At 35.9% G+C, this 21,212-nt stretch overlaps 1 protein-coding gene across 1 annotated transcript in view; it reads left to right on the top strand.

Moving 5' to 3' along the window:
- The window catches only part of Dgk (diacyl glycerol kinase 1), a 150,606-nt gene that overhangs the window by 78,500 nt on the left and 50,894 nt on the right, over positions 1-21,212 (top strand). Inside the window, exon 3 of the mRNA XM_033347762.2 lies at positions 5,174-5,262. Coding sequence (XP_033203653.1) covers positions 5,174-5,262 — 89 coding nt within the window. The remainder of the gene's footprint in view (positions 1-5,173; positions 5,263-21,212) is intronic.

Here is a 21,212-nt window from a genome sequence, read left to right as displayed (position 1 = left end):
ATACCGTAGTAACGTAAACTATTATGATTTATTTACAATGAATGGATTGTACACATGTCGATTAAACAGGAAACGATGATTGTTTAACAGGAACTAATCACAATAACGTACTATAATTTAGACAATTCAGTGGTTCATTTTCAACTCTCGTCGCCACGGATCCAACACACTCTCTCTCTCTCTCTCTATCTCTCTCTCTCTCTCTCTCTCTCACGCGTACCACACTCTGTCGACAACATTAGCAACATTATCTCGACAACACAACTCACACTCCTTGACTTGTCGATTCACACTGGCTTCTCCACTGACACTCACCGTTAATTCGTCTTTCTCCCTTAGCACCCCTTTGTCTTTTCTTAAGCCCACCACGCACGTGTTCCGCATCTGCTCTTGACCAAGGTCACGTAGTCCTTTTTCACGAAACTATTCGATTGAAGGACCGACGACACATTGATAGGCCTGTCGGCACTTCGACTTTCTCGCGACATTGTTTATGGTTCAGCCGATATCTCTTAGGTCTTTTATCTGCGATACTACGTTACTTATACTTGTAGCTTTATTCATTTTAATATACTTTTCTATTACAAATTCATCCACTCGTTCTTCAATCAGTCAATCTCAACGGTATCTAAAAAGTTAACGATTTGTGTAACAAGTGGAAAATTAAAAAAGAAAAATTCCGATTGCTATCCAATATCCTGAACACAGATTTGCCATTTTTGAGAAGAGCAACAGCCAATTTCCCGATTTTGGTGCGGAAACGTGAGTTTCCGAACGGGGCCGTTAATCATGCGAAACGTTAGTGCACGATCCATCATAGTTCTTGTCAATCGCCTCGAAAATGTCGACTACCTAAAAATATCTTGCTCGTTAAGTGCATTATAACTTCGATGTTTGGTAGATTAGACCAATGGTCTGCTATTATTAGTCAATTTATCGGTGTTGTTTCCTCTGCAAACAACTGAATCCCAGATGTCCGATCGATTGTCTTTCTATTCTATAGCTCTCGTGCTTTTTCCTTCTTCCTTGCGGCCAGACCTGGCCAATAAACCGAGCGAAAACGCGCCTTTATCCCTTGTCGTCCCTTTTTTCTCTATGCCTGGCTATTCGTTCGAAAGCTCAGCCTCTACTCCACGAACCGAGTAATATTGCGTCGATATCGTTTTAATTGCCAACGCCAGAACCACCACGAACTGTTGACATTCGTCCCGGTGAAGTTTGTTCATTGGCTGGGTCAAGCGTCCTATCGATAAAGACCGGTTTGCGGTAAGAAGCATAGTCGAAGAAATTGGTATATGTATACAGTCAGGAATAACAATAAATGGATAGGTAGTGGAAGTAGGTATTATTATGTAACATAGTTTAATCGAGCCCGTACTAGTGATATACAGGGTGGTTGGTAACTGGTGGTACAAGCGGAAAGGGGGTGATTCTACGCGAAAAAATAAGTCGAAAATATAGAATAACAATTTTTCGTTTGAGGCTTTGCTTTCGAGAAAATCGACTTTGAATTTTCGCTCGGTACGTCTGCACTTTATCGCGTCTCGTTATAACGGATCTCACTGTAGATCATTGTCTCGATGGAATAATATAGAATAGAAAATATAGAAAATATAGAATAAAAATTTTTTTTTAATTTCTTTTTTTTAATTTTTCAATCGAGACAACTATCTACAGTGAGATCCGTTATAACGAGACGTGAAGTTCACGCGTACCGAGCGATAATTCAAAGTCGATTTTCTCGAAAACAAAGCCTCAAACGAAAAATTTTTATTCTATATTTTCGACTTCTTTTTTCGCGTAGAATCATCCCCTTTCCGCTTGTACTATCAGTTACCAACCACCCTGTATATCCTTATATCAATCATTGGGTAAATAATTGAAATTAGTATTTACATTTTCTTGTAAACAAACTATATTTAACGAAACTTCATTGATATTTATTTCCACTGTCTGTTCACTTGACTGTAATTGTTGAAATAGATATACAGATAAGCGTTCGCCTAAATTCCAATATATTTCTTCCGCCCAAACTCAAATGACCCAGCCTTGCGATTTCCCAGTGTGTATTGGATCGGCAGCTAAGTGATTGCGGATTTTGTCATTAGATGGTATTGACAAAATATGCAATCACTTAATCGCCAACCCAATACTTGGTTCTGGTTTCTCGAGCTGGGTGTAACCCTAAATTCCATATCTTTTTCCTTTGCTTTGGCCAGATCTATTATTTTTCCCTCTGGTGGAACTGGCAAAGGCTCTACCTGTTCTGTCAGAATTACTACGCGGATTTATTGGAATTTAAGCAGCTACGTACTACGGTAGTAAGGTGGTAAAATCCATACAATATCATTGGTTAGGTTGTATCAGCAATTATATGATGCACACCGTGCGTTAATCGTTTCAAATGGGTTTCAGTGTTAAGTAGCATAAGGCGCTGAAGCTCAGCCAAATGTATATGGTACGGTACCGTTGTATTCGTTTGCGGAAAGTTCTCGTCGTGAGGTTTTTTCCTTTAGCTGTTAATTATAATGATCGTGGAATCGTCGCAGAGAACACCACAGGTTTCCGTATAATGTTAGGTCGTCCGAAAAGTTTCTTTCGTTTTATAAGGAAATAACTGATGCACAACTTTTTTCGTTTTATATCATTTTGTTCTATCAAAGTAAAGATCACAACGTTTGACAGATTAGGTTTCATGTTTGTATAAAAATGCATCGTTGCAAAAGAAAGACACTTTTCGAACAACCTAACATATAGAGGGAGTGCAGCGTTTTTGGAAATTATTGGTAATCTGGAATACCAAAATATCTAAAAAACTAGTAACGTCATCTGATCTATAACGTCACAAATAATAAGGGCGAATGACCCGTGAACCAACGATATTTGTGAACTAACCGTAATTTTGAAATTTTCGATTCTATTTGCAGGGTAAAAGAATATCAAATTGCGAATGGTTTTCAGCAATTATTTCGCTGTGGTAGTGATTAGAATACGTCAAAACTTTATACTAAGATCATTTAATCTACTTGTTTGTATATTAATTCTATGGTTTCATGTCAATTTTGCGAATATTTCGAGGATACAAAATCTGACGTGGAATTTTAGATTTTTATGTGATATTGCTAATTCAGAATACGTAAGATAAACTTACCGAGAATGCTATGTATCTCTTTTACAACGTGAATTACAGCGAAGGCAAGAGAGGAGAAACGCGGTTGCAGTGCTTCATGAGTGAAATGTGGCTGCATTGTATTAAATATGTTATGACTGCGGAAAATTACACGTCTAACTACTACAAACAAATTTTGAGACATAAGATTGATATTTATCTAAGATAATTATTCCTATGCTGTGAATTTTCTACTCGATTAAATCCCAAGAGGAAATAATTTTATTATTTACTTGTTCTTTATTTTTATATTTATAACAAAGGTAAATTGCAATACCGCTAGTTCAAATTGTCTGCACCGTAACAAAATCATTATTTCTCTATTTTTACACCAAAAGTTCACATACTTTTTGTTTTCCATTGTTACTGAAAGTTTGGAATATAAAAATTTATTAGTTTCTTTATAATATTGCGCACTTTTTTTTTCTTGGTATCCTGTGCTGTAATTGTTTATTCTTCTTAAACAAACTGATATTCCAAATACGCTGCACTTGCTGTATATATTTATAAACAAATACCTATATCATTTACAATAGTACGATATCCACTGACATAGTTGTACCTGAGTATTACAGGATACTCCTTGTCCTTGTCGTTATCAGTTAATGAGTTCATCAGTTAATCAGTTAATCGTTATCAGCTAATAACAGAGAAACAGGCAAAAAACTGAGGTTTTGTAGAAGAAATATTGTAAAAGATATCGTGTGAAATTAAAGAGTGATATCAGTTTCAAGATGAAGGAAAGAGGGAAAGTATCTCTTATTTATGGTCAGAGACCTATCTGCCAAAAAATAAAACAAGATACAACAACTTTCTACTGGAAATAGCTAGAGAATGGATAACTGTGGATTCCAAGGAACGCAGCATTGCACCTGACGCTTCTCGAATTTCTAAAACAGCTTCTCATAATGATGCATCCTTCAGGCTTTCCGGACAACTGAGAAACCACGTCTTAGAAAAAATAGTCACTGGCAGAAAAACAAATCCGACTAGAGCGTGCAGAGTATGCTCTTCGAAAGAAAAACGCAGCGAAACTGGATATATTTGCAAAAGCTGTTGCGTACCATTACACGTAGGTGATTGTTACACTGTTTATCATAGGAAAAAGAAATATTAAAAGTTGAATAATAAATAAAATTTATTAAAGTTTATTTATATTGTTTTACTTGCACATGCAATTACGAAATAATAGCCGATGACATGAGATAAATTTTCAGTAAAATTGCCGGTCAACAATGTGTTAAAAGGTACAAATTGCATTGCACTTGCTGTATATATTTATAAACAAATACCTATATCATTTACAGTAGTACGATATTCACTGACATAGTTGTACCCGAGTATTACAGGATACTCCTTATCCTGTAATAATCAGTTAATGAGTTCATCAGTTAATCAGTTAATTGTTATCAATTAATAACAGAGAAACAGGCAAAAAACTGAGGTTTTGTAGAAGAAATATTGTAAAAGATATCGTGTGAAACTAAAAAGTGATATCAGTTTCAAGATGAAGGAAAGAAGGAAAGTATCTCTTATTTATCGTTAGAGATCAGTGTCGGATGAATCATTTAGGACTTGTATACTGCCACTGACTATGTATACGTTATACGAACAAGCAAGTAGTTTAGCTATTTTTGAAGCTACAAGCAACGTGTGTTTTGATCAGGAAATTCGATCGTTTCGTTAATTCGCGACTGAGAAAACACGTATCTTTTGAAATTTCATAAGCTAAAGTTGTTTTATTGTTATCGTTAGGTATTAATTATTATTGTTGTTCAATAGGATGGCGATTTCTTCTTTTTTTTTATTAAATGTGCAGAATTGTAAAATTTTCGTAACTACGAGGTCGAACGTAATTTCATTGTAGATTCTAAGCAGAGAACACAATGCGCTCTTCGGCCATTGCATTGCTACTCTGGAAATTGTATTTTCTGTTCCGGTAAACAGGAAGCCACCGGTACTGCGTACGGCAAGTCACAGTTGCTTTTAACTTCATTGTTTCAGATTCTGCGCGAAAGCTACAAGATGTCCTCACCGAATTCTGCGGATCAAACACAACGCCCAGCGGTGCGCCGAAATATCATCCAGATGGTGTAAGTTGAGTCGAAATTCTCTATTGATTATACCGTTGAATCAATCTTCTCGTTGAATTTGAAATTTACTCTGGCTCTTTAATATTTGTTATGGTTTTATCGCCCACTCGTCTTCGTTTCTTTCCGACTTTACCAATTTGAATGGGAAATTAAATTATTGCCATGTAGGAGAATTATTTTGAGTTAATTCATACGAAAATGTTATTTTTACAAATAAAACCGTAACCATTCGTATAGTTCCTTTAAAACATCAAAGTAACTTCTACATAACTCTCTTATAAGAATTTACGTTATTTATAGCAAATATGATTAATAATCAAGGATAAAATTTAACAAATATAATTTATTAAATATAATTATGGAACATTTCGCATACAACAAACTAAATATGTGTAATATTGTGAAGGATTCATTGGCAGTGGGAAAGTGCATTTTCTTTGATGAGTACAAGAAACGGTGCCTAACGTCAATATTTGCCTAAAGAATTCTATTGTGAATCATTCAAAGTCTTACGAGTATACAATAGCGTAACGTATAGGAGCATAAAGATTTCTCTATTAGATTTTCTCTTTATCCACAACTTATAATATTACCATATCAATTTTTCTACCGAAGCTTTTAAAATTACGTTACCTGTAAAATATTCCCTCGACAATTCGGCCAAGTATCAAGATGCTATCGCGGTGTCATTTGAACATGAGAATAAATTAGTCGCCGGAAAAAGAACGATACGGCTAATGATGATAGAGAAAAATAAAGAAACGTTGTTGAAAACGTCAAACGGTTCTCATTAATTCTTGGTCAGTTTCAACTTAATCTTTAGCTTTACTATTCTTAGTTGCGTGAATGAAATACTCCCGGAGGATGGACGATATTCATGAAACGTGCGCGTTTTTAAAAAAGAAACAGAGAAAATAATTGGATGAATCAACGTCATCGCAATAGCACGAAAATTCAGCAAAGTGGCAAACGGTCGAGTAATACGCTGCGTGCTTGAAAGCTTTAATTCCGAGAGCACGACGTAATTTCATTACAATTTTTTTTTTTACATTTTTTCGTACAGTCGTTGAAAGTAGTCGCGCGTCGACTAAATTTCCACCGATACACGAAATAATGCGTTCGCAATCTGCATTTTGCCTCCGCTTCGTCGACCTCGGAATTCATGCGAAATAAAACGATCAGAATGCAGGCGGATAATAGCGTAACCAAATAATCGTTGCAATTCTCTCGTAAACGTCTCTGAATCACGTTCGAACATAATCACGCAATGATTATTTTATTTTTGATTCTTCGTATATTTGTCTAGTTATTTTCTCTTTGGATATATAGAGGACTTGTGTAGAGAATGTTTGACCGTGAGATTTATTGCACGAGATTGCTCGTTGTTGAAACCATCGAATATATTTAAAAATAATTCAATAAATTAGCATACGGACAATATTCGCTGAGACGCTCGTACAGTGTATAAGTCGGAAAATAAAATCGCTGATAAATACTCGATAAATGCTCGATAGATACTCGTACATACTGATCGATAACTGTTAGATAACTTGGTTGATAACTGATTCGCAGGACTAACGGATAACTCTCTTCCTTACGATCGCGTCCGTTTATTTATACTGGTCGAGGAGAGTCGGAAAATTCAAATTCGTCTTTGTTCGACGTTGTCTATTCATTCTTGCATTACGTGTATCCCAACGATCTTGATACTCCGAGGCAAAACAACAACATGATTTGAATTATCCTCTAACTCATGTGCCGCTACAGATATAATATACAGGGTGGTTGGTAACTGGTGGTACAAGCGGAAAGAGGGTGATTCTACGCGAAAAAAGAAGTCGAAAATGTAGAATAACAATTTTTCGTTTGAGGCTTTGTTTTCGAGAAAATCGACTTTGAATTATCGCTCGGTACGCGTGCACTTTATCACGTCTCGTTATGATGGATCTCACTTCTATACGTTATAACGGATCTAATTTTTATTCTATATTTTCGACTATATTTTATTCTATATTCTATATTGTAAGCCGAATATTGAGAATATACAGGGTGGTTGGTAACTGGTGGTACAAGCGGAAAGGGGGTGATTCTAGGCGAAAAAAGAAGTCGAAAATGTAGAATAAAAATTTTTCGTTTGAGGCTTTGTTTTCGAGAAAATCGACTTTGAATTTTCGCTCGGTACGCGTTATAACGGATCTCACTGTAGATCGTTGTCTCGATGGAAAAATTAAAAAAAAAAAAAAAAATTAAAAAATTAAAAAATAACGTTAATCGAGAGAACGATCTACAGTGAGATCCATTATAACGAGACGCGATAAAGTGCAGGCGTACCGAGCGAAAATTCAAAGTCGATTTTCTCGAAAACAAAGCCTCAAACGAAAAATTGTTATTCTATATTTTCGACTTCTTTTTTCGCGTAGAATCACCCTCTTTCCGCTTGTACCACCAGTTACCAACCACCCTGTATATATAAGCAAAAGATTAGGAATATATATATATATATATATATATATATATATATATTGTTATCAATTAGAAATGTTAGACAGCAATAATAATTGCCTTTATCTTCATATGTAGAATTTCGAGGAAAAAGTTTTCTAATCAAACAAAATTCTAAGTGGAGTTCTCTCCAAATTCGTTGCACGTTGCAATTTCAAACTTTTTCAAGCGAGACAAATTATTTTGCTTTGATTATTGATAGCAACATACGTTTCGTATAATTTTGTAAATAAATGCAAAATACACTGAAATTTAAGTATTTACACGGAAACTCGAATAAGTTATACTATAATAGTATAGTAAGTTCTGTCGATAAAATAACACAGTTTGCTTAACTAATCGTCAAGAGTCAATATTTTTTTTAACGATAACACTCTTGTCGATAGGAAAAATAAAACGAATTTGGATCCCTGTTGGACCAAACGACGCACGTTCGAGTGTGATAGCGTCGATTTGGGGGCGAAAACGTGAACAGTGTGTGCGAAAACACAAGTACATGTACGTAAAGCACATCGTGCGGTATAAACTCGCAATAACTCGCACCTGTTCCCGTGGACCCAGACATATTCCCACTGTAATAGCTACAGGAATAGTTTCGGATTTTATGGGACGCGTGTTTCCTCGATGCATACTAACACGTTCTAACCCTTTGCGTGTAGTTCACATATACAGTTATATCGATTGCATATTTGTCGATGTATTAAAAGCGGTTGTACTGTATGAAATGCGGCATCAAGTCATAGCAAGACCGGTGACTTTACCTTCTATGGCCACGAGATTTTCCGTCAAAGGTAACGATTATACCTTATCCGCCAGCTTTATACGTTGCTTCGTTCTAGACGCGTATAGCTTAGCGCATGTCAGTGAATAATATGCGATATATTGTACCATGTCTGGGAATAAATTTCATAGATTTTACTTAATAGCTATATGGTAGCTATATGTAAATAAATCATCATTGTTTAGGAAATTCATTGTTAGTTCAATTTAGTTCAAAAGAGTGACTGTCCGTTTACTCGAAGATCTAAATTTTGTAATCCTTTATATTCTGAAAATTCTTTAAACACTCGTTCAATACCAGAACAATGAATGGGAATTTTGAAATCTAAAATGAACGAATGTGCAATTTTCGAGATCCAGTGTTATGCTCCGAAGAGAAAATGATTGTAAATGTCTGTGAATTTGTTTGTACAATAGCTGTTTTTTCACTTTTCGATTTTATATCGGTAAAAGAAAGACAAAAATCTGGTAACACATTACGCATTATCAGTAGAAGAGCATAGACGGTTAAAAATACGAATAAAAAAGTTTAAACCTTCGTCTAAATTGTTTAAAAATATTTTGAACGAATTATTAGTAAATATTCTGTTGTATCCACTTATTAAACCACAATGTTTTGTAAAAAAAAATCAACAACACAATTAGTCTCACGTCGATCAAAAGGCAGCTTTGACAGCATATTGAATTTTAAAATTATCTACTCCGCTATAAGACACGAAAACTATGACTCATCGAGTCTTCCTTCGTGGTCTTCGAATAGTTTCGTTAAAAATTCACTTCGCTGATTTTAGCTGCTAAGGTTACGCTAAATCCTGTAGACGTTTCGCTTTCAAAGCGAATGTTTCTACTAGCCTCTTGTTCCACGGTAAACGCGCAACAGAACGATGTCACGATGTTATCCATTTTGTTGCTAGATTTTAAATCATCAATGTTTGCTAAACAACTTGTCACTCTTTACTTGTATCTTTTTATTCGGGAATTTGATATCCGAGCCTCAGTGGCAACGTAACTTTAAACTCTTGACTGTCGTCTGGAATTTAACCACCGTGCTGCGTGAAATATTCAGCCGTGAATACTCGAGTAATATAATCTGCAACAACTATGAAATTAACATAATCAACACGTGGAAAACTTTAAAGCAAGTAAATTAGTTAATTTATCCGTATGAAAAGAATCAGAAGAATCATCATATTTTTATAATATTCAGGTTGTTATAATGATTATAAAAATATTAGAAATCGTAATATAATTATATTGAGATTGTAAATATTGTTAAATATATCTATGTCTACTACGAAAATAAAGTTACGACTTAATTACTTGTGAAACTATAGATGATGTTATTGTATTAACTATGGAAGTTCTAAATTAAAATTCTCAAAATCCTGATCTATTATCATTTGCAACCTACCATATCTTTGAACTTAATAAACGGTTTACTTTTAATCAAATATCATTGACACCAATTTAGATCAAAACTAAGAAATCAACAAAATGGACTGGTCACGTTTACTCCCAAACTCCAATAACATAAACATAATGTATCATTGATATCCATTGACAGAGGTTCTAACAGAGAATAGTTTTCAATGTTTGTCAAGACATAACGTTAATAATAATCGGTTATTAGGGGGACTTACGATGACAGTCTCGGACGCAATGATAAAACTATGAGAATAAGGGTTGTTATCGTAGTCGAAGCGATAGCTGATAATGTTCCTTGACTGATGGATTGTCGAGTGGCGCATCAACCACGGGGGAAGCCGTGAAAGGCGAGTATACATCGTTATCCGGTACCAGGATAACGATCCTTTATATCGAGCTAGCTTACACTTCTATATTTATTTCCCTTTCACGATTACGTCGCCAGCACCCTGAGCAAATATTACGCAAGAGATTCCTTCATATCCACATCTTCTTTTCTTTCTCCTCTCTTACTCTCTTACCCGTTTTCATTAATTAACACTACAACTACCGATTGTTAACACGAAGCTATTTCTACCAAAATTGGTCAAACTGACTGGTCTTTAAAAAATGCATAATAATAGAATATTTTTATATTTATTGATTTATTACTTTCTTACAGAAGCAATTCCATGTTATGTAGTGCATTTTTCGTATTATTAATCCATCTGAGACCACGATCGACCTAAACGAGGGTTGACACATTTAGAAAATTGTAGAACCAGTCGTTTTGACTGCTGTGGTATTTCTAGCGATCGATTGGGAATTTTCCTGATAGCCGATATCATCATATCGAATGATACGCGGTAAAAATTTGAAAAACGTGTGGCAAGTTGTAGAAAACGAGGAAACTGGTTAATTGGGGTTCGATAAACAGATTGCAGGACCCTTTTGCACTGACAAGTGCGTCATTTTGGCTGCTACTGGTATAAGTAGCCCTGATACAAAATTATTTTCAGTTTAAATACATAAAAAACAAAATAAAATTTATTATATCGTTCTTTTAGTTATCATTGCGAAAGTCATTACACCATGAAGTAGGAATTTTAAAATAAAATTGTAGAACCAGTCATTTTGACTGCTGTGGCATTTCTAATGTTAGCATCTAGCGATCTAGCGATCGATCGGGAATTTTCCTGATAACCGATATCATCATATCGAATGATACACTGCAAAAATTTTAAAAACGAGGAAACTGGTTAATTGAGGTTCGATAAACAGATTGCAGGACCCTTTTGCACTGACAAGTGCGTCATTTTGACTGCTACTGGTATAAGTAGCTTCAATATCAAATTATTTTCAGTTTGAATATATAAAAGACAAAATAAAATGCATTATATTCATTACATCATTGCGGAAAAAATAACATGAAATAGGAATTTTAAAATAAAATTGTAGAACCAGTCATTTTGACTGCTGGAGCATTTCTAGTGTTAGCATCTAGCGATCTAGCGATCGAGCGGGAATTTTCCTGATAGCTGATATCATCATATCGAATGATACGCGGTATAAATTTGAAAAACGTGTGGCAAGTTGTAGAAAACGAGGAAACTGGTTAATTGGGGTTCGATAAACAGATTACAGGACCCTTGTACACTTTGACAAGTACCAGTCGTTTTAAGTAGCCTTGATACAAAATTATTTTTAGTTTGAATACATAAAAAACAAAATAAAATTTATTATATCGTTCTTTTAGTTATCATTGCGAAAGTCATTGCATCATGAAGTAGGAATTTTAAAATAAAATTGTAAAACCAGTCAATTTGGCTGGTGTGGTAGTCCAAGTGTTAATTCTCTTCTCGTCCATTTTACCATCGATGAGTTTATTCTCCCGTAATGCGAAGATAATCTGTCTGCTTAAACGATCCTCTCTTTTCGCATTTTTCATTCGTCTAGCACAGGATTTGTGTGCTTCACGTAAGTACAATTTGTGTCGTTTTCGTTCTATTATGTGCACACGCACACTGCAGAATGACACACATGGATATAAATAGCAAGGGAGATTCTTTGATCGAGCGAAATTACTGGCTCGCTTTTATCCACGAAACTCACCGAGTGAGAAAGAAGTCCATCAGGACCATCTTGGCCTCTGAGGAAATAACATCCAGTTGAACTAACTAAGCGATCAACGATGTAATTCGAGCCTTCTTGTTCGTCGATAATCACTAAATTCTTTGCGATAAGGTGACAGACAAAGAGAGACAAAGAGGCTAGAAAATAATTTTGAGTAATTAATCTCTTTATAAGACGCTCGAGTTGTACGGAAACTTGAAACAATTTAATGTAATTAATCTTCGTTTACATAGGGCCGTAAAGCGTATAGTTGCAAACAAATGACGCCGCTACAGATTCTATCAGTCTTCGTTTAACAAATGTTTCTTACAAGATACGATGTTGGAAAAAAAATGTACGTTATTTAAATGGAAATTCGATTGCGTTTTTCTTTTAGAATTCTATGTAATGGTAGATTGTATTCCATTTTTTACTATTCTTCACTGAATGTTAAAAGAAATAGAAATATGAAAAAATAATCTCCTCGAAAATAAAATTTCGTATGAAAAAATTATTCTATGTTTTCGATTTATTATATTTTCACCTAGAATCACATACTTCCTGGTTGTACATCAGTTATAAATAAAACGATCATCCAGACATCCTAGGTTTAAAAAAGGAGATTTGAGAAAATTGAACATATTCTCTAGGACCAAATATTTTTCAAATTAATGTTATTCTATGTTAAAATTGTATTTTTAATTGTTTACGAACTTGCAACGCTGCGATAGCAATCGATAAATAATTAAATTCTGCAGTAAAACACGAGTTAATTCTCAAAGGTTTCATTTGAAGGAAGAACAGTATTCCTATAAATTCCTGGACGAAACACCAGAGACAGGGGGAGAGACACAGAGATGCGCTGTTAGTAACATGGCAGGACGCTTTCGTCCTTTCTGCCGGATCACTAGTCGTGAGTTATAATTGAACATGCCAGACATGGTTAACTATTCCGTGTCGGTCACGATCGACCTCAAATCTCCACTTTGCCCACTACTGAGAGAATTCAATTTGCTCTGTCACGCCTCTTCCTCTAATATATGCTATTAATTATGCACGCTAGAATTAGGATATTCACCACCAATAGTATGCATTAAGAAGTTCAATTTGCACTGTATACAGATTTACCCATGAATCGAGATTTCCGCGGGAAATCTCACTGTCCGTGAATCTAACGTTAATTCAAGAAATTCTGATTAGAATCGTCAAGCAGAATTAATTACTTAGCGAAACAAAATTATTATGGTAAATAGAAGAAAATCCATCATCTCTCGGGTGATTTATTTCGAAGCTTGGAAATTATTCAAATGGTTTTTAATTAGCATTAGAATTACTGACGCTACGGTACAAAACTTGTTCAAAAAAAAAAAAAAAAAAAAAAGAAAATACAGCGTAAAGCAGAATAGAAATTTTTGTCCATATACAGGGTGGGTCGACTGAGTGAGATCATCTAAATATTTGCATTATTTGTTGGCGCATACAAAAAGTTTCTCGGGAAAAGGTTACACTGCTTCGTGTGGTACACGTGATACTAGAAATAGCTTTTTTGATTATTTTTTTACGAAACCTCCAGATTAATGATATTTTTTGTAGATGATCTACTGCCTTATCGCTTGCAATAGGAATTAATGTTTATGTTTGGATCGTGAACGTGAAGAATCAGCGCGCTGCGTAATCCGAGAAATGCCACGTTCATCGAGATATCGCGTACAATTTGAATGCATTCAGACGTAAATATGTGGAAACGATGATTCGAATGTTCCAGTAGATCTTTAAACTCTTTTTCACACTCTTCGAAAATATCCAAAAATAAACATAGGGTTATCAATGAAAAAATATCGGTAAACCTCGAGATCTCATAGAAAAATAATCATAAAGAAGATTTATTTGCAATATTACACGTGCTCCTTGAAATAGTGCAATTTTCTCTTGCAAAGTTTCTTTATACGACAATAAATGATGCAGATACTTAGGTGATTGCATTTATCTGATCCATCCTGTACGTTAAAAGATCACTAAAAAATCCCGAAATTATTGAAAATACTTGCAAATTCGTCATTGCAAATTTATAAAATTTCTATGAAATATTACAAATTTCGATAGTACATCCAAAAGACTAACATTCTTTTACTTAATAACGAGTCCAATTTTTCCAAGTATGAGACAGGCAGACACCTGAATATTTTCCACATTTTACATGCCACGAAGTTTACGCTTCAAAACAGTGTCTGGAATAGTGAAAACATCTCGTTGTAAGAAATTACTAGAAACGAGTTCAACACAGTCACGTTTTGCACCACCTTCTGTAAATTCGAACTCGCGTGCTTTTACTTCGACGTTCGTCCACACTACCAATTGTACAAAGGATAATCGAGTACCCTCGGCGTCGTAGCCGCGAAGAAGGTCAAAGCGCGCTAACCTGTGCGCTAGCGAGGAACAGGACATAGCGTTCGACAGCCTCGAGTGGCTTCGCTGTCTCTTGCTAAAACCGAAGCAAACGGAACCCAGGCAATCAATTGCTACGAGCGCTTAAAGCTTCGCGTTTTCAGGCGTCTCAATCGCAAAACATCGGCACCGCTAACCCACACACCATGCGGATGACAGCTTAACACTGACTGCCACGTTGGTCATTGGTGACCGGAGCGTTTGAACTTCTTACAAATATAAAAATTGAATGAAAATTGACAGTTAGGGAACTTTGAATATGATAAATGGAAAATACTTTGAAATAAAAAGTGCCCCATTGAGCAATTAAACATTTTTATTAGAACATAAATAAAAAAATGAGAACAAATCTTGCATCTAACGGTGCATTGTGTTAAAACACTTTAAACATAAATGTGGCTCATCCATACAATCTGGACGATAGGTGGTCACCTTCTTGGTCCGATTCTTAGCAATTTTTGATCCTAACTCTTTAACATTTTTTTATAGCACTCTCTGCAAAATTTTCGTGCCAGGTACGCTTGCCCTTCTTTCTTCTGCATTTCGTGTCGCAATCTTTGTCGAATAAGTATATTTGACGGCTCTGGTGAATGGCACTGTGCAAGATGCATTGCGAGTGCCATTCTAAAAGCTGATACCTTGATTTTTGTTTTTGTTGCTTGTTTATAGAGTATCACCGCGTTTGAAATTGATGTATTTAACAATAACTTTAAAGCTAATTTTATATACCACTTGAGGCTTCTTCTATGTGGTGTAGAATATGCTATTATTTGATCTCGTAAATCTACAGCACATTTTCCTCTGTTGTAATCTACCACTACCATTGGTTTATCACAAACATAATTCTTTTTGCAGACCTCTACCATTTCAGCCGAATGTTTCGTCGAAATCATAAAAATGTCACGCTTGTTTCGCCACCTTACTATTATATATAGAATGAGCAAATATTGTTCACTAATATCTTCTATACGTTTCAACAATATATTCTGGACGTTTTGCTTACGACGAAATAACGAATGCGAATGGTTTGTTGAAACAAACGAAGCCTTGTTACAATATGTCGCTATCAACTGTTACCAAGGCGCCACTTTGGGTCACCCATGACCACCAATAAGATAAACGGTACATTGGGGAAGAATATTGTCTTACATAATCAATTTATTATTATTTTTCCATTATATGCTTTGAATAATAAAAATACTCCCATGGCGTCCTGAGCGAAACATATGACTTCAGCATGGCAATGAAAGTGTTAATTTATGACACCCTTAAGTGTTGGAGGCTTTCTCTTTCCCATAGCAGAAGGTGACGAAGGACAGGCGGCCGCCCAGGCGTTCGAACTTCACATTTTCTTATACTATCAAGAAAATATATCAATGAGTACTTTAAAAATCGACCAACTTGGCCTCGTTAGAACAGTTAGTCGGTAGAATAACGAATCTTCTTTCGATCCATGTAATACTTTTTACATACTATTTACAAAGAATTGAGGAGTCCAGTGAGAGAATGAAAAACAAAAATAAATAAATAACTACAGGAATGAACATGTATAACATTCATACTTTGTATAGTAACGGACAAAATTTATGTGTCAGAATCTAACTTTATCTACTGTTGTATCAAATGAAAGTTTTGGTCACTCATAATTCCTTTATATCCACGCAGTTAATCTTTGCAGAAATATTGCATCCATGATCTTGCGTCACGGATCGTAGTTTCCACTCCAGATACATAATCCAAATATTTCGCATTTAGTTGGGGCTTCGTGACCGTTTGAACGAGCGCGGCAGTGGGTTGCTCGATCGACTCGGCAAAAGGTACTCGAAGTGGAGAAACTCAACCATACACAGACGGATTACCCGTTCGGACAAGAATGTTCGCCGAGAACTCGCAATTAGGCAAGAACTTAGGATCTTGTTCGCGTAGTTCGTTTGTGTTGGCCCGTTTGATCGCATATTTCCGCCATTAGCCGGCCAGATATGCAAGAGAAACGCCCCATCGAGTATCGACTGGCACTCCTCCACGTCGATAATGATTCTCTACGGAAATACGAGTAGCTCTATCGAAACTCGGCTGGCTGGCAAAGCAGCTTACATCTCGTACAATCGTTCATGCTGTTGAACGCGGCAAATCAGCTTTGTCACCGCGATCACGTTCCTCTACCAAAGGAAAAACACTAATTGTAAAACTACTAATTGTAGTCGTCTCTGGAGAAACCAAGCTGTGTCTTCGTCTTCTTTCTTTCCCTAAAAGTACACTCCAGCAATTACCACGTTCGGTATATGAGCTATCCAGAAGATAATACAACTGCGTAAATCGAAGGATGGAAGAAAATGATGACGTGACAAACACTATATTTTTAATTTACCCGAATCGATTTTCTACTATTTATGCAATTTTCGTATAATAACGATACACGTTTGTTTCTTAAGGATCGAGTATCAATCGTGTTCTTGCACTGGCTCACGGAAGTGTTTCAACGTTTACCTTTAGTGCTTTGTGTCAATCGACAATCGTCAGCTTCCTTCATTGCAGACAAAATGCTTGGTATAACGCACGTAATATGTATATTCGTAAAAGATTGCTACAAGTAAATTAACAGAAAGTGGAGTTAATCAGTTTGGCTTCTGAGAGGCTCATATCGTATTGATGATACGCAACGATCAATTTCCAGCTGATATATTACCCATAAACATAAATAAACGTATACCGCAGGCGAATAAACACGTCGAACATGTGAATAAATCAAGCATACGATAAACAAACATATAAATAAATAATGGATCCAATAGAGGAATGATACCCGCAGTATTTTTTCCTAAGAACGAAGTACGTGTAGGAAATGGTATGTAATATTGATGTTTATGTAGAGAATTCACAGAATGCCTATATTAAGCGTAAATGTGTAAATTATCCAAGGTCAAGTGCTTAGTGTGTTAATTATTCTAATAGTTAACGTTGTATGTAAATAAATGTAGTACAACAGTCGATACAAATATGAATTAAACGAACTCCTATCAATTAAATCTATTTATCTGAAGCAAAATTCCTACTGTTTGAATAACAAGTCATAGATTTTCTGTATTATTATTTATAATTTGTACTTTACAATTTGTCCAGCTGAACATTTGGTAAATTTTTCTAACTTAATCGTTAAATAACACGTAGATGGCTACCCCCAGCGGGATACCATCCTCGAGTTTGACTGTTTTATTTCTTTAATGAGATCAATGCGGTGTTTTCTTTTCAGTCTTCTTTCTATGAGAGTTTTGCTCGCTTCAGCAGCCAGCTGATTCGGATGTGCCGCCGTTCTTTCCTTGTATTTTTCTGCGTAGCTGCCGATTTCTTCTTTGATCGTTGGTATTTTCCAGTCTTTGCGTATATCCTCGTTTCCGACATACCATGGAGCGTTCACTATTGTCCTCAGTATCTTCGATTGTAGCGACTATAGTTTATTTATGTGACTTATTGCTGCTGTCCCCCATAGTGGTATTTCGTACATGCAAATTGGTTTATTATCGCTTTTTAGATTTTTAGTTTATTTTCTATGTTGGGTTTAGAGTTTCGACTAATTAGCCAGTTCACGCGTCTTCTGAAAAGTCATAGATGATACTTCAATTCGATGCTACTGACAATTTTTCAAATCATGAATTTTGTCGCTCCTACCTGTCCTCTGAAATCCTAGAATAGACGACAGATCAAACATACGTACAGACGAACGAGTGAAAGAACTCGATAAACGAAGCAACGTGGAGACCCAACAATCACGAAGATGACAGAGATACGCGAGCAGAAACGAAAAAAATTGTAAACCGTAAAGTTAAATGTCAGTCTGCTAGATGGAGGATAATCGACGAGCTGAATCGAAGGTTCGTTTCCAACGGACGATCAAATCAACGAACGAAAGTTGCCACATAGGCTCGATGCCTTTTTTTTTCTCCTGATGCAGCGTTAGAGTGCAGAGGTCGTCGATATCGAAATCCAATTTAGTGGAACAAAGGGGACCGCGAATCTGACGCGTGCAAGGTGTTAAACTCTTCAACGCTGGCGAACTCTAATCATACCACATATTCGCGTCGTCTTTCTCCAAAATTTCCCCGGACCATCTTCCACTTTTGTAAATTTTCTTTCTCAGTGAGAGGACGTAACTTGTCAGAACTACGTGGTTTATGACAAAGTATTTGTTACTCAGGCGTCTAAGAATGAAAATATGAAATTTGAAGTTATTTTCTTGCATAGGGATAATTCTATACAACACATTATGTTTTATACAGATTCGTATGTTTGGAGAATTAAGTTAAATAAGAATAAGGATCGTTAATATTTTTTCATGTTATGTGAATTCTCTATAATTTTGCACTTTCAAATTTCCTATAAATGCAGAAAAACCCGCAGACCATCGCGAAATTTCGCTTTAACACAACTATCGATAGTTAACACGAAGCTATTTCTACCAAGAACCAGTCTAAATGATTGGTCTTGAAAAAATACGTAATAATAGAATGATTTTATATTTTGGATTTATTATTTTTATTTGCAGAAGGAATCGCATGTTATGTAGTACATTTTTGGTATTATTAATCCATCTGGGACCATGATCGACCTAAACGAGAGTTGACACGTTTATAAAATTGTAAAACCAGTCGTTTTGACTGCTGGGGCATTTTTAGCGTTAGCATCTAGCAATCTAACGATGGATCTGGAATTTTCCTGATAATTGATATCATCATATCGAATGATACGTGGTAAAAATTTAAAAAACGTGTGGCAAGTTGTATAAAACGAGGAAACTGGCTAATTCGGGTTCGATAAACAGATTACAGGACCCTTGTACACTTCGACAAGTACCAGTCGTTTTAAGTAGCCTTGATACAAAATTATTTTTAGTTTGAATACATAAAAAACAAAATAAAATTCATTATATCGTTCTTTTAGTTATCGTTGCGAAAATCATTACACCATGAAGTAGGAATTTTAAAATAAAATTGTAAAACCAGTCATTTTGACTACTGTGGCATTTCTAGTGTTAGCATCTAGCGATCTAGCGATCGAGCGGGAATTTTCCTGATAGCTGATATCATCATATCGAATGATACGTGGTAAAAATTTAAAAAACGTGTGGTAAGTTGTATAAAACGAGGAAACTGGTTAATTGAGGCTCGACAAACAGATTGCAGAACCTTTTTACACTTTGACAAGTACCAGTCGTTTTAAGTAGCCTTGATACAAAATTATTTTCAGTTTGAATACATAAAAAACAAAATAAAATTCATTATATCGTTCTTTTAGTTATCGTTGCGAAAATCATTACATCATGAAGTAGAAATTTTAAAATAAAATTGTAAAACCAGTCAATTTGGCTGGTGTGGTAGTTCTAATGTTAATGGGAAATAAATAGATACATAGAACGAGATAGTTATGTTAGATATGTTCGCTTATGGTGAATAAGTATCATCAAAGTTCTGTTCCAAGAAGACAACATAGAATTCTCGGTCATAGTACAAATAATTATAAATAACAACAACATCAAACAATCTTACGCACCCGCCAGATCGTTAGTTTGTGAAAAAGTTCATCCACTGTGATCATATTGTAATTCGAGAAAAATGTAATTTTGCATTTCAACACGATTTAGATTACCCAAAAAGTTACATCGAAAAAGTTACTTTTGCGAAAAAGTTACATCGTGTAATTAGAAACTCCAATAGGAATTCGCGTGATCGCGATGGGAATTCAATTGGACACGCAATTGGGAAAAATTGGACGAAAGAATCGAGTCGCAACGACGGAGAAAAAGATATTCGGCGGAAAAGATTCTGACTACTCGGTCGAGAAATGCTGTTTCTGCTCTGGCCACGTGCCAGCATCCGGCACGGCGGCGTGAAAAATCGCGCAGTGGAATCTCGCTAATTTCCGCTAATTTCCGCTAATTCCGTCGTACTCTTTTGCCGCAGAAAAAAGCACATTGAAATGTGCGACTGTGAAAGTCGACTGTTGAACGTCTCGAGTAATTGAACGAGTGATTAAGCAATCGTTTGTTGAACAGACGAGCCCAGTGTCCCACTGTTACGCCGTGTAACCAGAGAAACTTAGATTTTACGATGTTTCATCGCGCGTTCCTCAAAGTTTCTGTTTTCAATCAATCACATTCACTCGTTTTCGCACGATCGCTGGCAAAAAATAAACGCACCGGATTTAATGCGATTCACGATGGTTTCTTCGGATTATCACGTGTGATGATCGCGAGAAGAAAGGAACTGAAACGAGAAAAAGGAAGAAGTAGAGAGAAAGAAAGTACCGAAAGGATAAAAAGAAAAGGAGAAGAGGAGAAAATAATACGAGTTATGGCGGTTCGTTTGGTTTATCAGGAGTGATGATTACAATAAAATGGAGAAAGAAATAGCATGAGGTGATGGTAGGACGTGTAGGGCGCGAAAGAAATATTCCGCAGATTGATTTTAACGAGTTTATTAATATCAGGAAAATGACAGCCTTATCAGTGCGCGTTACCTGGGCTTCTGTACTTGTACTGTTCTTCGTGTGCTCAACGTCCACTCCACTTCACTCGGCACTCGCGACGTGTCACTCCGGGTGCGACTGTCTCTAACTGTGTGTCCAGCTTTTCCTCGTTTCCCTTTATATAAAGTGCCGAGGTGGCCGAAAAAGAAAGTCTTCTTCCGGGGTAGGTAAACGGTCTTTTTCTTGCC

Source organism: Bombus vancouverensis, chromosome 7 (genome assembly GCF_051014615.1).
Source record: "Bombus vancouverensis nearcticus chromosome 7, iyBomVanc1_principal, whole genome shotgun sequence".
NCBI classification, from domain to species: domain Eukaryota; kingdom Metazoa; phylum Arthropoda; class Insecta; order Hymenoptera; family Apidae; genus Bombus; species Bombus vancouverensis.
This window is presented reverse-complemented; position numbering and strand designations above follow the sequence as displayed.